The 17897-nt window shown below is 39.0% G+C and overlaps 1 protein-coding gene across 1 annotated transcript in view; it reads left to right on the forward strand.

Moving 5' to 3' along the window:
* Positions 1 to 16016, forward strand: part of TOPAZ1 (testis and ovary specific PAZ domain containing 1) — a 37535-nt gene extending 21519 nt beyond the window's left edge. The window contains exons 7-17 of the mRNA XM_010147612.1: positions 524 to 587; positions 1701 to 1852; positions 2082 to 2174; positions 2455 to 2570; positions 4988 to 5244; positions 6686 to 6786; positions 10787 to 10952; positions 11806 to 11970; positions 13001 to 13204; positions 14232 to 14415; positions 15800 to 16016. Of these exons, the coding sequence (XP_010145914.1) occupies positions 524 to 587; positions 1701 to 1852; positions 2082 to 2174; positions 2455 to 2570; positions 4988 to 5244; positions 6686 to 6786; positions 10787 to 10952; positions 11806 to 11970; positions 13001 to 13204; positions 14232 to 14415; positions 15800 to 16016 (1719 nt within the window). The remainder of the gene's footprint in view (positions 1 to 523; positions 588 to 1700; positions 1853 to 2081; positions 2175 to 2454; positions 2571 to 4987; positions 5245 to 6685; positions 6787 to 10786; positions 10953 to 11805; positions 11971 to 13000; positions 13205 to 14231; positions 14416 to 15799) is intronic.
* Positions 16017 to 17897: the final 1881 nt, after the last annotated feature.

The raw sequence follows: 17897 nt of genomic DNA on the forward strand, positions 1-17897 counted from the left end.
GAAATGGTTTGTTAAATTGACGTTCTGATTTTTTTTTCGTGTCCTTATGAGTGACTTTTGGTGACAGTCGGTGTTACCAACTTCATTTCTAGGTGATTTTTTGGCTTCTTGGTTGGTACGTCTATGTAATTTTTGTTTATCATGTTTTCACTTTTAGCTTTTTGCTTCCCTTTCGCCATTTACAGTCTGCCACATTTGTACTAATTCCAAAGTAACATATATTCAAATTCTTGTTATTGTTTGCTGTGAGTATATATGCACACGTGCGCAGTTGTGGTCCCCGTAGCTCCTTTCCCAAACATTCCATCTACATTATTTTTCTATTTGTTTTGCTGTTCTTTTGATAGTGCCTTTGCCTACAGACTCAATTACCTTCTTACACCATTTGTCAGTATGTATGAGTTAAACAGAAGCAACGTAAAGCTTGTTTCCTTGCAGAACTCGCGTTTGCAGGAGTTCTTTTGTTTGTCATAAACTGAGGTAACATTTTACTATGGATTTTTTTTTTTCCCTCTTTTTCTAGATTTGCATGTCAGTACTTAGGACATACATTAATGTCAAAGGATCAGGCCTTCTAAAACGTGCAGGTATGAGATAGCAGTAGCTTTTGGTGTACCTGTGTTTATTTAAAGGAAATTAAATAGGCTGTCAGGAAAGAAATGGGTGCCAATTCAACAGTGAATAAGAAGTTGTGATTTCAAAGGAATACATCCAATCCATGTGTCTTCATGTTCCAGTTTCCCATTGAGACTAGGTATTCAGATACACAGTTATCTCAGGAGGTTGTTACAGATCTTACTTCCACAGAAAATGAACCTGAATGGAACTAGTCTTCAGAATAGAAATGAGTAACTAGGGGAGGGGAGGTTTAACAGAACCAAAATTTTGTTAAGGCACTTTTGAACAGCCTGGCCAGCCATCACAAGTACAGAAACTTCAGACTTACCTCTTGGAGTGCTGTTACAGCACCCAAACAGCTTTAGTTTAGTCCTTTCACGTTATCAAACATGCAGACAATTACGATTAACACATTTTAGCGACTCTAGATGACTCGGATCCATCTGAGATTTTGGGTTTAGTCAGAAAGGGCTAAATTTTACTCTGGACTGTCTTTCCTTTTGTACCTGTCCTGAGCAGTCTAAAAGTTTTTGAAAGCTTATTAGCGTGTATTACAGTGTGAATGTGGGATTCAGTTGCACGCTGTGTAGTAATGTTCCCATGCTGAAATTCTGAGCGCTGTAATGCAGGTAATGTGGGGTACCAGCGGGCAACAGGATGTATCTATTATGAAGGCTAGAACTGGAACACATTGTAAGAACATCCACCACGATAACACTGCCCTTCACTTCCTAGAGCTTCATGCCTGGAAACGCCTTACTAGCTTGATGCACTTACCAAATCTAACCTGGTTTTGTGCTTTTTTTTTCTTGTGCTGCACCAAATCAGCTAAGCTTTCGTGAAACCTACAGGGTTTACGGTGTTCAGCTCAGTGACATGAGATATTTCAGACTAGTCAGTCTGGGTCTGGTAAGGTTAACACTAGATTCAAGCTGTATTCTTTCACCCATTTGTCTCCTTATCCCTATCCCATAATACTGTGCATAGTTGTAATGCTGCATTTTAAAATTTAAGGAAATAACTTGTTTAAAGAGTTAGCATCACTTACCCCGAAGTGAAATCAATTTAATTGCTTTTTTCAGCCCAAATATTTGTGAAATATTACACAGAAGTTACTCCTGGTGTGGATTTTTCTTCTCCAGTGCTGAATGATCTTCTCATTTCTTTGCTCAAGAGCAGTTTGTTGCAGGAAGTATTTCAGATATTGAATGTAACAGTACAAATCCATACACTGGTAGGTGACCTGGTAATATTTTTTAAATCTTTGATCCATAGTTTCTTCTTTTTTTTTTTTTCTTCTGAGTATTATGCAATTTGTAGTAATAAATTCCAGGGTAAAAATAAACTCAAATCTTGGGGAGGGGAGGAAAAAGCTATTCAAAAAGTTCCTATTACAAAAAATCGAAGCTTTTTAATTGAACAGAGTTGCAAAACTGATTGTGCTTTTTTTTTGTCTGAATTAGCCAGCTGTAGATGTTCTTCTGAAAGTTTTTCAGCATGTGGCTTCTCTGAATTTAAGAGGCGCTGTGCCTACATTAATCAGTACCCTTTGTAAGGTATGAGTTTAATTGTACTACTGCTACTTGTTGGAATTTCTGAAATACCTTTGCTGTTTTAAAACTCAAACACATCAGTGTTATTTCAGTACTATTTTTCTAAGTTATATTGTGACTAGATGAATTTGCGCTAAGGCTTTCCATTTATCACTTATTTTTTTGACCAAGATTCACTGTGACATGTTTTTCCCCACTGTTGTTTGCCACTTAACTCTGGAAATACGTATGTGATCCCAAGTTTTTGTATGCTTACTTTCCTTCCCCCTGTTTGATATTACAGCTCGTTGATGCTGGTATGTGCCTTGAGTTTGAACACTTTCACTATATTATTAAGTTCCTTCACCAATTGCAAGCTTCCAGTCAGGATATAAATACTGTTTTGAACATAAAATCCAGGTATGTCTTTAAAGAGCTAGTTTATAATTATATCTGTCTAGTTCCTTCTTCAGGTTCTGTTTTTAAAAATTTAGGTAAAAACTTTAAAAGACAATGAGAAAATGCAAATGTCGTGTGTTGGATGAAAATACTGTCATATCATGACTAGTTGTATTTCAACGGGCTGTCAATCTACTATGCTTCAAAGGTCAAGGATTGTGAAGTCAAAACGTAGATTCTGACCACAGTTATGATTAGGTTTTTTCCCACATTGATCACTGTTGTACAATCTCTTCCCAGCTGTGCTACAAGTTTATATAACTTGTAATCAAATTAGAAACATCATGGTTTAGTGTATGGGTTAGGCCTGTGTAAACAAACAGTACTTCTGCAATAAACAACCCTTCTAGCCAATAATATGATAAGTTATGATCTGAGGTATTTTCTAGTTTCATTTACTGTGCGACTGCGTGAACACTTGCGCCAACACAACTAAGGAGAAGGGTCATTTTTAAGTACTTCTGGATTATGCTGATCAAAACGTGCGATCACAGCCCAAATCTGTTCCAAAGCTGCTAATGTCTTCCTATCGCTCGCACAAGATTGCAGTCCTTTGGGTTTTTGTATCATCTGCATCATATGTGGACACACAAGCTCAGAAACTAAACTTACGATTCATAAGGCAACTTTGATTCTCGGAGGAGACCAAATATGCAGCAGCTCCTGGGTGTAAACAAGCCGTCACGGTTTCATGTGAAAGCACTGTAGAAGTTGTTTGCTGCCTTTCATACTTTTCACATAGAGTACCTTCCAGCCACGGATCTCAGTTTTTTACCAGTACAACTTAACCACACGTTGGAGGTAATTCTTATAGTTTTTCAGATCGGGAATCTCATTCACAAAGGAATGGCCCTTCCAAGTTGCTTCAGTACGTGTGTGTTTTCAGCACAAACTGAGAATCAGTCTGTATCTATGAAGGCTGAGCAGCTGTGCTACTTCATCACACTGCGTAGATGTATCCATTGTTTCAGTGGCTGCATCAGAATAAAGCATTATGCTCCTGGGTATTTGAGGCTGGATAGTGCTGTCTTTCATGTAATTAACTTTTTTTTGTTTCCCCTTTAGGTCAGACAATACAGCTCTGCATTTACTTAATGGATTGCAAGTCTTACCCATACCTTTTCAGTTACATTTATACTGAGACTGAGACAAGGGAATATTTTCAGTGAAAATAACTCTGTTCAATTATTTGTATGATACATATACTGACTTCCCTTAGCAGAACTGTTCGTGTCTGTTTTCAGTGTCCAGATTGCAGTGTGTGTTGTAAATAGGATGAAAGATCAGTTTCTAGTTCATATGTGATAATTTGTTAATCACCTTCTGCTTATGCATAGTTTAGTTCAACAGGATTTGTTAAAATCAAGTATTAATTTTTTTTTCATATGGAAGAGTACAGGGAAGACATTTTGAAAAGAACTGCCTTTTTTACTTCAACTTGGTAGTGGATGAAATTCAGGTACAGTATGTGCGTTCTCGAAGCCTTTTCAAATGCTTAAACCATGACTTCTAAACCTACAAGAAATAGCAGTTTCTACATAATTTAAAACGAGTGGGCTTTATTAATAAGTATATTGAAATTATGATAAAATATTTTTATGCAAAGCCATGTTTGAGAAAGATAAACGTGCTTGGTTTTCCTGTGATATCAGTAATTTAATTTACATACTTGTAGCTTTATCTTGGTTTTGCATCTAATTCAAGGATTTTAAAATTTTAAGCAATTATTTCCTATGCCTTACATATTTTCTGCTTGTTACTGGTAGTGGTGCATCATTCCTCACCAACATAATATTTAGTACATTATTTAGCAGATAGAATTCATATCTAGGATAAAAAGGCACAATTGTAAAAGGCTGTAGTTGGCAACACTAAGCACGTATTTTAAAGAATAAGAAAATATTACTAAAACTTCTTTAATTGGACACTTGCACCTCTCATATTCAAGGCAGATCACTTGTTATGCACAATTATAATACAGTTTCTGTATTATCACACTTACTGCACAGATCCTGAGACCAAAATTTAAGAAGGAAGGAACCGGGACTGATTGTTTTTACTCCTTTAACACCAAAGTCATCAAGTGATCTGGCAAGCAAGACTAATTTGTCTAGAAAATAACCAGCAATTTGGCATGCACCATGGGGGGGGGGAAAAAAAGTTTGTAAAATACTGGATGAATGCCAGTTCTTCAATAGGAGTAAAAGTTATGAGCTTCCCCAGTTAGAGTCATGACAAATGGAGAAAAGATTTTTGATTTCTTGAGGGACAAAAGTGATTAACAGTCCACGCAAGCTAGGCAGCGTGTAACTGCGCCATATTGAGCGTGGAAGCTCTTGGCAGTAGCATTTCATCTACATCTTTTTTCCCGCTTTAAGTCTACCCCAGGTATATCTCTTGAATTTTAATATATGTTCTGGAAGCACGTTTGCTTATGTTTATCCTTTGCCACCTTTGCAGTATTGCAAGGTAAAACGTGATTGGACCAAGCTGGCAGCTTTGTATATTAATGCAAGAGCTGGATGTGAGAATTTTTGTGATCTTCAGAAGTTGTCTTTATATATCGCTGAAATACTAACCAGAGATTCTGAGACACACATGCCAGGAGTTCCTTTTTGTACTTTTGCTGATGCAGGTAAAATTAAGATGCAATAAATGCTTTCTATTACTCCCTACTGTTTGTAGAATTTTTAAAAGAGGTAAAAAACTAAAATCATATACTGTTTTCTGAACATTAGTTAATTTTACATTTTACAATATTCAGAATTTCTTGAGGTGAAATGCTCAATAGAAGCCACAGTGCTTACACTTAAAAGTCAAACTACATGTTCTGAGAGAAGAACATTTGAGCTTTGTGAAATCAAGAGCAGAAACCAAAGTTGGTGGTCTTTTAATAAGAATGTCCTCTTCACATGACAATACTTAAATACGTTTGCCTTTGTCCTGAGAAGTGTCACGCTCTTATCAGCATAAATAAACTTTAGAGCTGTAAAAACAGCTAGATATATATTTGTATATTTCAAAGGACATTGAACAGGGTTACATTACGTATATCATTTGTACTCTCTTTTTTTACTAATTTGGATTTTCAGAATTATTTCAGGTTCTAAAGAACCTAGAATTTCTGCAAGGGCTGGGTCCACAAAACACCTTCTAGGGGTTTTTTTAATAGTTCTGGCAGGCTTTCTTACCCCTTTCCTGCCTATGCTCCTTTATTTACGTGTCTGTATCATTCTTAATAAGTTTGCAGGAAACTCAGGCTTAGTGAAGTGTTGGTGGGATGTTAACGTGTTTTATAATGGATGACTCGGATCTTTTTCAACCTGTATTAACACTAAAACATGATGAGTATTTATTCCAGGGATGTGATGTGACCTTACTGAGCACAGAATTTCATATTATAAAGCAGCTGTGACAGCTTCCAGTGGTGACACAGAAGGTGTTAGTGGGGCTGGGGACTTGGTCTGTCTTCCCTAGAGCGTTGGTCTCCAAACTGACAGGCACCTCGATCAGTAAAATGTTTTGATTTGTTTGTTTCGTTAGCTATAAATTATACACGTGTAGTGCTGCACTACTATATTATGGACTTTATAAAACATACATAAAACAGATGGTACAAAGAATGCTTTCTTCCCACACCCAAGTGGATTGTTGTGCTCACACCCCACTTTGGAGACCAGTGCTCTGGCATATAAACGGTGCTTCCGAAGTGGTTGTATAAATGGTTGGAAAAACTTCTGATTGCTCAGTTCTGTAATTGCCAACACTTCTTCATGGTGCCAGAAAATGCACAACTTATTTTACAAATAATGATGTTGCTGAATTATGCCATTACATGTCCAGGGATCTTACAGATGGATTCGACTACTGTGATACAGTGTCTGTAAAAACTATACTTATTTACCCTGTTCCTGATGTTAAGAATTAGGAAGTTACTACTTTTAATGCCAAATATTTCAGAAAGTATGTTTAATATTTTCACAATGAACATGTTTTACAAGTTTGTTACTTCTTTAAAACTTCCTTTACATGTGACTTTTTCTTTTTTTTTTTTTTTTTTTTTCCCCCCCCCCCAGTCTTAAAAAAGATACAGTGTAAGGAAGGAGACAGAACTTTCATTGGAAGGACTGGGATAAGTGTAATGTATTCTTATCACAAAGTACAGCAGTGGATAAAGGTATACTGGGCTGTAGGAACCTGACTGGCAGAAAAAGAATGATTAGTTTATTTTCTAGTTGTTACACTGCATTTCTCTAGTTGAATGGCTGGATGTGCCACCTGCCGCCATCCTGCTCCATCTTCATTGTCCAGCTGGAGCAAAGCAGTTTATTGTGCAGGAGTCTTTTGTGCTCCTCCTGAGCAGGAGTCTTTTTGTGGAGCCTGTTGTAACTTTGTCTTGCAACCTAGTAACGTGGTTGTTCAGGTTCAGCTTTTGACTTTCCTGAGTTGAGGATGAATCTGGATGAGGAAGCAACTCTTCGTGAGGTTCTGGGGCAAGGTGCTGATGGGATTGTTTCTCAGAAACGTCACTTTCTTCTGTCTGGCAATACGGCTGTTTTCTGAGACCTCCCAACTCAAGAAATATTTACAGAAGTTTGAGTGGGCCTTTCCCTGCACTGATGTTTCCGAATCTGACCTCAAATGGAATGGGTAGAGCCAGGAAGACAGAAGCACAGCAAAGCTGCTACTGCACTTGGTGAACCGCGCATTCCTCAGAATGTTGATGAGTGCCTTTCTTCCATTGAGTCTGGGGTTCTGAGTTCACTGAACCTGGCAAAGACTCAGCCCTCACAAAGAAATACCCTTTACCATCTTTTCTTTGCCATCAAATATTCTGTTGGACCAGGGTTAAGAGACTAGACCTTTCACTAGATGTTTCATGCTCTTTGAGCCTCATGCAGTGTTGGTCCTAAGTTCACTGCAGCAAGATCCATTTCAGTGTTAAATTTGTCTTTTCTGGAAGGAAGCAGTGTATACCAACCTGGATCTTCTATACAATGCAAGATGGCTGGTGACAAGATAAGAATTGATATAAACCACCAGTGATTCTGGAGTGTATTTTGGTCAGCAACTGTGTTAATGGGCCTGATCCTTACAACTCATAATGGTGCCGTACTAGGATGTTCCTCATCCCATACAAGATGATTTCCAGCATGTATTTTTATGAACAAAAGCAAACACTGTCCTTGTCCCCTCTTATCTCTTGGGGTGTTTTTGTGAATCATCAGTGGGGAACCCTTTTAGTCTGCATGAAAGTATTCAAATGTCTTTTTCACTATTCTCTCTAAGGGATGACCTTCAGCAATTCTGTTATGTAAAACCTGGGCACTGCTCAGGCTGTTTCCAGGGTCAGCCCAAGTCCCAGGAGATAACTTGACAGAAGTGCTTAATCTAGAGGCAATACATGTTTAGATGAATCATTAATTTTGCAGCATCAGCTTGTTCAGTTGAATGGTCTTTAGCAGGTCCTTATCAAGCTGCAGCACAGTCTTGTACTGTTTAGGAGTAAAGGGAAGGAGAGCACGTCTTAGCATTAGCATTTTTGCAGTACTGCATTAGAACTTTCTAAAGCATTTCTGTTCCGCAAAACTCGGCAGTTCAGATAGTCCTGGCCATAGAAGAGGTAGTCCAAATTCTTGGTGTCGAGGAGTGGTCAGTGCTTACATGCTCAGCAGGGAGTGTAGTTTAGCTTGAGTTTGGGCTGTCGTCTTTGAAAGACAGCATACGTTCTGTGTTTCTGGGGAAATGTCTTCATGCATTTTTAGCTGTTTTCCAGATCCATTTTAAGGGAAATCCTGATATTTGGGTTGTAGGACCTCTGATATTGCAAGGAGGTTCATCTTCACATCCTAATTTCAGAGGTGCAAGGTGTCAAGCGTGTGTAGTGTTTCTCTTACATAACAGGAGTTACTAACAGTAGACAGTTCTCATGATACTATGAGGTTTTTTTCCATGTCTGGAGCAGATCATCATTGCTTGTTTGAGAATGTTCTGTTAGGTATCAAACCCACCGCTCCACAGGCTGCTCACCAAGATTCTCAAAGAACCTTGTAGACAGTCTGCATTGACTGTGTTGGAGTGTGAAGGAGGCTGTGCTCTGATTTTTATCAGAACTGGCAGATCCCAAATTGATCTCTGCTTCAGGGATGAACTAGAACTGTCACTCCTCACTCCATTGCATGTATCAGTTAAGTCCCTAATCCGGTGGTTATGGGCTAGTGTCTGCTTGATCCCGTCTCTTGTTTCTTCCAGTAAGTGGTCCAGAAAATAAGACAGTGATGGATTTGTTCTTCCTGCTGTGCCCAAAAGTAATTTGGATTTAGGACATGCCCTGTGCCATTTTATGAACATGTTGGACTGCCTAAAGCCCTAGATGTGCTTATCAGATCACTTTCCCTTCATGAACATCAAACCTCTTAATCACACAGCTTTGAAGCTTGTTGGCTCTCAGGGGTAAAATATATGAATGCTTCCTAATCCTGAAGAGAATATTCTTTGCAAGAGCTAAGGAAAGTTCATAAAACAGATGTGCTTTGAAAAAACGTCCAGATTTGAAACAGGTCTTCCACGGAGACAGCTCTTCAAGCAGTGCTTGACAACCTTCTGGATATTTTACCTCTAGCGAATGCTGCAGCATTAATGCTCCTTTGGCAACTCTTTCATCCACTTCCTATTTCATCTATTTCCTATCTTGAAGAACTTTGCTATGATTTATTTTACCCAACGTTTTCTTACTTCAGAGGATTGGTCAGAGGTTCTTGTGGAATTAAGGATCTCATTCCACAGCTGCCTTTTAATTGGGTGCTCTTCCCTTCTAGATCATTTGTGCTTACAGCTGCATTCTTTCCATCTTTATAAAGACCCACTTTGTCGTGGCCCTTCCTTTTGCTAGAATAGATGCAGATGCTCCTTAATTTTGTATTTTTGCCTCGGGTTGCACTTAGATCTCAAGTTTCTATTTTGCTGGCAAAGTTCCACCTGAGTCTGGTAGGTATTTTTTCCCTCAGCCACATACATCTACAGCTGAATGGGTTCTTTACACCTTAAATGTTAACTGCAGTGATGTAGTTAGTATCCTTTTATGGGTCATGCTGAGATAAACCACTGCAGATACCTGCAGGCCTTTGAAAGTCTTTGATTTTGAGCCTATGTCAGTGCACTGTATGTACGTGCTTATGGGTAAAACATTTTTAAAAAATGAGCTCCTTAATCGATGTTTCATTTTCTGTCAACTTCTCTTTCTCTTAAACCTCCCTCTCCCTGTACCTCCATGACCCTTGTTCCCCCACCACAGTGCATACATGCACACGCATGCCTACAATTGTTAGTATACTACCTCCTCTTCAGTGCACCCACTAAACGAGGTGGAGCATGTCTAGTTTGGAGTGTTGTTCATGTTCTTGACCAACAAGGTGCAGCCAGACAGGACAGGTGCTGAATCCTGCCAGTCCTTGCCTTACTGGGGACATTATTTGATATCCCACCTTGACTCGATCATCATCTTTTTGAGATTGGTCAGATCTTAATTATCTTTGAGACTGCTACCTTTCTTCCATCTTTGACTGAAAAGGCCAACAAAAAAGTTGTTAAGAGGAAATTTCTGTAGGAAACCAGTCTAAATATTAACCTGGAATATGAAGATAAAGTTGTTGGTTGTTACACTGTGGGCTAGATAGGCCCAACTTTTTCCAGCTTACTGTCCTGCTGGGTACAAATATCGGTGGTTTGTTTGGCTTACGCTGGAGTAATTATTTTGGTTTGAAAAGTCTCTGCATGATCTTTTTAGAGTTTTATAGGTTGTGTATTGCAGAATGGAATCAAAAGAGTAAAAATACTAATACAGTACAGTAAGGAAATACAGATTAATTGCAAAGTATATTAAAAATTCTGTGTAGGAGCATTATATGGTACAAATAATGTTACGGGGAATAGTGTGCTGGGAATTATTAATGGGCTTGTGGGAGGGTTTTTGTCTACAGAGTCAAAGAAACCCTTATTCATTAGAAATTTTACTATACTCCTTCCCCACCCCACCTCAGTGTGGATAACTGAACTGATGCCTATAAATCTGTATCACCGTATTGAATCTACTGTATTTTGTTTAAATATACTCTTCTCTTCGCCAGTATCGGTGCTTTCTTTGACCTTCCTCCTTTCCCTTCTCCCTCTTATGCTAGGGAAGGAAGGTTTTGGATAAATTATATGAGTTACAGATACATTTTACAGTCTTGAAAGGAATTTTAGGTGCAGAGAGGTTAGCATCAAGATGTCAGATTGTTAATAAAGCTGCAGAAATTTTTATTAAAACTGGAAGTTTGGATGGAGCGACATGGGTATTGAGAGGTAAGCTTGTCTTATAAAAAACTGAGTTTTGACTTAAAATGTAACAGTTTCCTTCTATGCCAGATTTCAGATAAAAGTTACAAGCTGGTCTGTGTTATTAAATAAAGTTCGTAATACTGGGACAACAAAAATGTGATCCATCTTACTGGTTAGTAGTCTTCTGAATATGTATAAGAAATATTATGACTCATACCAATTTTTTTTCAGAAAAGTTCTCACAGTAGTCTACCATCCTACTCAAAATCCTGCGATAATAAGGGAGGGGTGCAGTTTGGAAAGTGACCCTTCCCCATGTAGATTTCCTTTGAGCCAAGTGACATTCAGTGTCAAAAAATTTTCAGGCTTGGGTCAATGCAATGTGGTTTTAACTCCTCACCATATCCACATTTAGTAAAACAGCTTTAGAATAGTACCATGTTCTTCAGTTAAATAACACTTAGCTCCTGGCTTTTTGGAATTCTGATCTGCTGAAAAGAAGCTCAGAAGTATAAACAAGAATAGGTGTTCTATAAAGTAGTATTGAGGATCTAAAATTGGCTATTCGGTTCCATAAATGTACATGAATATATACATATATATATATATATATGCATGTATATAAGTGCCACTGACAGTCCATTTTACTACTCTGATATTTAATAAAAGGGGTTATTTAGAATATAAAGGTTCAGAGAGTCCAACTGAAAAGTATTGGTGATAAGGAACGGATTATTAATAACTAGAACTGTCTTTTCTGTGAAATTCTGAAATTTGTGTTCTGCTATGGTTTACAGTATATTCTTAATGGCCTAGAGTGTTAGTGTCCAGCAGTTTCAGTTCACAGAAATAACACTGCATTTCTTGTTTGCCATAGTATCAAAGTGGACCACAAATGTACCAGCGTGGCCCTGTGGTGATGTGGACATCCTTGATCGACATCATCTGATGTATTCGCTAGTGCACAAATACTTGGGGAAGAGTTTACACAGGCAGGCATATGAAGTTCTGCAGAACTTACCGGGTTTCCAGGACTATTGTGGTAAGCAAAGAAAGTGCTGTGTTAAGAGCTGAAAATTTAACAAGTGATTCTGTATTTCATTTGTTTTCCAGCTGAAGTTTGTTGAAGAAGTAAGATGGTTGTAGACAGGCCCATTTTTTTTTTCCAAAGACAGTAGTGTCAGTTAAAATATGTAATGTACTCTACAGCTCTTGCCACACACACCGAGTTTATCTACCTGCCCTCTTTTTCTAATTGGCTCAGTTACACAGGGCAATAGGAAAGACCCACTAAATTTTGAAGGCTCATACATAGTCTGTACAATAAGATAAAACAGGGATATCACTGGGGTGGTGCATTCCCCTGAAGTTGGTAGAGAACGAATTGAGGTTTTTTCCGTAACTGAGCTAGCCACCCCAGGCTTCTGTGACAAGAACTGAGCGTTCTTTTGGGCCTAATTTATCAGACAAATTTGGGGTGTGTACTTCAGGCTGTTACTTAGGCTCCACTGAGGAAACCTCAGCTGATTCCTGCGTGTATGTCTCAGTCCTACTGCCACTGTGTGCATTTAGGTATGTTAGGAGAGCTTCCTTGGAATGCCATCTACTTGGAGAATCCTAACAGGTTCTAGTCCTTTGAGGCATGAGGTGGATACGAGGCTGCTCAGTCCTGCCAAGGAGGGGACAGTTGAGAGGAAGTGGACAGTTCATAGTAAGAACAGAAGCAGAACTTTGAAGCATCAAGGTGATTTTTATTGGTGCAAATTTTAAGTCTGAGAGATCAGGCAAAGATTGTATTTTTAGGCTTGGACAAGTGAAAATATTTTCATCTGATCCTCTTGCTTTTGAGTAGCAAATTACTACTTGGACCTTAATGCTTCTCTTTCGCAACATGAGTGAACTAACTGTATGAGAATACTTTTGATGAATAAAGCATTATCATAGGGTATCCCAACCTTGTTCCATTCTGCTGATAGAGGGAAGAGTCCTGATTTTAGGTACTGTTTGAGAATTCTTCCGTTAGATTTGCATTTGACTTAATTCAGTAGTTAATAGTCTTCATTTCATTTCAGATACTGTAAATGTTTCTGAGTACAGCTGCCTTTTTAATAAGCTGATACGTGCCTGTTTTGAGAGCAAGAACCTTGGGGTCTCATCTTCTGCAGTAGACTTCATGCTTTCAAAAAACATAGCTATTGAATTTTCTTTACTTAGAGGATTAATCACAGCTTTGGGAAGAAGGTCTTTGTGGTCTAAAGCTAGGACCTATTACAAAAGTAAGTTGCTTCTTAAACAATGTCCTTCCCTTATGTTCTTTAAATAATAGATGCTCATAACAGCTCAGTATGTTGAGGAGAAATGGGCAAGAGTGTACTTTGTAAAAACAGTACTTTTCTGTGTCACTATCAGGAATTTATTTGTAACCAAACTGTTTATTGGGAAATAGTGGCAGTTGAAAATATGAATCAGTGCATACTACCTGGCATGAAATAAATGCAATTCGGATAAAATTTATTTCAGTTTCTGGATTTAAAAAATATGAACCCTGAAGCGGTTAAAAAGTGCATCATCCTCACTTTTTCATCTAGAATTATTAGATTATACTTCTGTTCAGAGCTGTGGTGGTAAAATTATTAATATTTAAGATTTGAGAGGTCCGGCTAAGAAGTTTATCCTAATTAAAAGGAAATCCCTTTCAACAAAAAGCTAACAGTCTGTGACTGTTTTCAACTCACCACTTCTGCACTAAGATGCTAGGTGTGCCACTCTGATAGGGTCCACCAACAGCCATCTCTCCATGTTGTCACGTTATTCACGGGGAGTCTGTCCCTCCCCGCGTGGCCACCTGACTTTGTTAACACTGAAATGGTTGGTTTTCCTCCCCTCTTTTGTTCGTTCTGGAATGCTGTGTAGGTTGGGTCTCTGGGATCACTTGGCAGAGGACAGGGGAGCAAAGGGGAAGACGCAGTTCTAATCTCCTCTCGCTGTGATCACAGTTAATAAAGCTGCTGTCTGACCTGTCCCAAATTGTACTTGAGTTATTACGCACTGGATTTCTGACAGAGCTTTTTAATCATCACTGATGATACTCATTGGTAAAAATAACATTTTACAACAGTGAATATCATGAATGAATACTACTTGCTGTGTTCTCAAATCAGGCCATTTCACAGGTGAAATAGTAAAATCCATTAAGGGTTTTTGTGGGTTTTATTTTCACATCCTTAGCCACATAGCAGAGAAAGCATATCTGGGTTCAACAGTGGTAATCCTAATTCCTTACATTTCTGTATTTCCTCTCAGGTGCTCTATCACTGGGTTGCTACCCACCACTGCACGAAAGTTTATATCACAAACTTTTGATAATTCCATCTTACCTGTCTGAGGTGGAGATGCTGCTGGTCATTGAAATATTTCTTGTTTCAAATGCCAGTGATATTCAGAGTCCAGTGGCGACTAGTCAGACTCTTCAGATAATACTGAAAAGGTTTGTTGTCAGATACGTACCATTTTGATTGCATTTATCCATGTCATCCCGTAATTAATGAGAGAGCTTATTTCCCATTGGCTGAGAAAGAGATTGCTTGGTTTAAAACTTACTTTTAATCCTTGTTTCTAAACTGGTTACAGAAAGTAAGTGCTTGGGATTTTTTTATTATTATTATTTTTACATGTGTGTAGCAGAAAAATAACTGTTACAGAGTGATTTTTGGGCTGTGTTCCCTAACTGAAATGTCTAGCATACGAAGAGTGTGCTGTATTTTCAAAAACAGGATAACTTGATACCTTGGTACCTAGATTCTTGTGTTGTGCTTAAGCAGTGGAGTAGAAGGGCACAGTCAGAATTTACTCCTTTCAAAAAACAGCACCAACATTTCTTGGCTGTTTTTTTGGGAAGTGCATGAAGCCATTTTACTTGATTCTCTTTACAGAGGATATCCCAATATTAAATTGTTAGGGTTTTTTTCCCTTTCTGTGAGACTTCAGATAAAAATGTGTTTTGTAGCTTTTTCCTCTTGTCCATAAAACATCAACCACTGTCACTAGATTATACTTATAATTGATTTTTCAAGACCCCATTTGCTTTGAGATTGACTGACTAAGCGTCAAAATGTGAAACTGCATAGAAAAGCTAAATCTGCTAAGAATCATAGAATCATAGAATGGTTTGGGTTGGAAGGGACCTTAAAGATCATCTAGTTCCATCTAGTCTAGTTCCTGCCATGGACAGGGACACCTTCCACTAGAAGGATGAACAAGGGCATCTGAAACTTGAGTAACCTGTCTTCCTTCCCCTGTACCTTCCCCAAGGAATACATCTCTTGATTTTGTTCTTTTAATAAATGATGAGGGTTTTTTATCTGTTTTCATGTGCATGCTATTGTACCTCTGCTTCTTTGCCTAAAGAGCAGGTTCTGCTCTTGCAAAAATGCAGCCTGTCATTAGGCACATCCTTATTCAAAAGTGATTACATGCCAAAAATGAGTAATCCTTTTGGATTCAAGCATGTACATGAATTCTTGCTATATCCAGTTTGTAAAATGGGTCACATTACTGAATTTCCCAGCCCAGAGTCAAGCATTTCTTCATTAAACATGCTGTCGATACTGCAGACCTGCTTTGCACAGGCATCAAATCCTATTACTTTTAATCAGTGTAAAATACGTTAAAAAAGCTAACTTCTAACTTTTTAACTCTTCAGAATCATCAGCTAAAATTTGCCTAGAAATTAACATCACCTGTTGTAAGTGAAGGGAACACAAAGCATTTTTTTAATGTTTCTGTAATCTCGTCGTTCGTATAAGGCATCAGGGAGGTGACACAAGGCCTGTCTGGTATGTAACTCTGTATTTGTGAAAATCTGCTTACAGGTGTGAAGACCAGACGGTTGACAGTAATGGTGACTACCAAGTGGCAGTGGAGAGACTGATCGTGGCTGCTCATTTATCTGATCCAAAGCTTTTCCTTAAGCATATTACAATGAATGTTAATTTGGAAGAAGTTTACAGCTTGGAGTTTTCATCTGCCCTAAAATGGCTTCAGGAGAACATGAAGTGGGCTGGGAAGGTCTGGCTGTTTGACCAGTAAAGACAGATTAGTAAAGACTCTTCTGGGGTTTAAAAGTTAAAGCCATCGTTGAATATAATACAAATAAATGCAGGTAGTTCCCACTGTGTTCAGACTGTGCCTTTCTGATTTACAGCAAGGCGTCAAACTTGGGTTGTGTTTGGAAATACGCATACTGATGATAATGCTGAGAGTAGCACAGAAAGAGGGTTTTTTTCCCTAGCTGTCACATTGGCTTACATAGATGTGTTGTAATGGTTCATTAAATAATGAGGAAGCTGCAGCCTCAGAACCTACGTTCTCCTTTTTTACAGAGAATCTCTCACTGTTACTCTTCCCCCAGCAGGTGATAGTATGTAAGTGCATTGATTGAGTCCACTGTTCCTGAGTGAGACATTTTCCATATGCCTTCATAGTCTGCAGAAGTATATACACGTTTCCTTTTGTCTGAGCACTGAGAAGAAAGTGACTTCAAAATCACTGGAGACATGCCTGACTAGAGATACCTTCTTTCACAGAGCTGAGAGTGTGTACAAGTTATCACAGATGAGGGTTTCAGAGAATCACAGGATGGTTTGGGTTGGAAGGGACCTTAAAGACCATCCAGTTCCAACCCCCCTGCCATGGGCAGGGACACCTTCCACTAGACCAGGTTGCTCAAAGCCTCATCCAGCCTGGCCTTGGACACTTCCAGGGATGGGGCATCCACAGCTTCTCTGGGCAACCTGTTCCAGGTTTAGTTGTGTCTTGATAATAATTTGTTGTCGTGGTTTAGCCTTACCTCCAATTAAGTACCACTCAGTTGTTCTATCATCTCCCAACCAAGGGGTCAGAGGAAAAGAACCAAGGAAAGCTTGTAAAAGTTGAGATAAGAACTATTTAATTATATAAATGAAACTTAGATTGATACAAACAATACTACTATTACTAAGTAATTCAAATAACAGAAAATAGAATATATGTTACAGGATCTCACCACCCGTGGACTGACACAGCCAGATTCCAAAACATCAAGGAAAATCCAAGCAGAAAGGAAAAAAACCACAACCCAGAGCCCTAGAGCAGGGAGAGAGAAAAAAACCAACCCCCCAACCAGCCTAACAAAAGAAGCAGCTTCTCCGGAGAAGTAACAAAAGGAGCTATCAGCAAAGCTATCTGCTAGCTCCAAAAGCCTAAAACCAAATCCCACCACCCCCAGGGCCGCTGCAGGCAGCCAGCTCTCTATGGGAGAGCAGATCCTTCCTGCCTGAAACCAGCACACTTGTGTATGGCGTCACATTTGTGTATGTCCACACTTTGACTGGAAAGGAAAACCTGCTTTCTCCCTCGATGGTGCTGTTAGAGGGAAGTAGGTCTTCCCATTTTTCAGTTTCTGCCAACTGCATGATGAGTCAGAGGCTTCTAGCAAGCTTGTTCCTAGCATTCCTGGTTCTTCATGAATTCTTTTTTCCACCTGCAAATCCCGAAGCAGATTCAGAGCATGAATTGCTTAAGTCACACTTCATCTACTGATCCGCAGCCTAAGAAATACCAAACATTTCCTGTCAGAAAACTCCCCAGCCCATCAGTGAGACCTCTGTCACAGCTGATATTTGTCTGAGCTCCCATCCTCGGAAGCGTTAGTTTAGATCTCCAGTACCAATCTTCACAAAATGTCATTAACACAGCTCTATTGGTCCTGCTTTCCATCCCCTCGTGAGCTTTTTGTGCTGAAAATTTCTGCTCTCTTCAGTATAGAGGTACATGGGGGTTTTTAAGGCCATTCCACCATAAGTGAGCTCAAGGTGGTGGTGTAAGCCCTCAATGTTTCAAAAATCTTTCCCTCCTTTGGAGCAGCATGAGTTTCTTCCCAGTTCCTGCAGCATCATTGCAGGTGCCCTTTGTGCCTCTGAATCATGAAAG

Source organism: Eurypyga helias, unplaced genomic scaffold (genome assembly GCF_000690775.1).
Source record: "Eurypyga helias isolate BGI_N326 unplaced genomic scaffold, ASM69077v1 scaffold10902, whole genome shotgun sequence".
NCBI lineage: Eukaryota > Metazoa > Chordata > Aves > Eurypygiformes > Eurypygidae > Eurypyga > Eurypyga helias.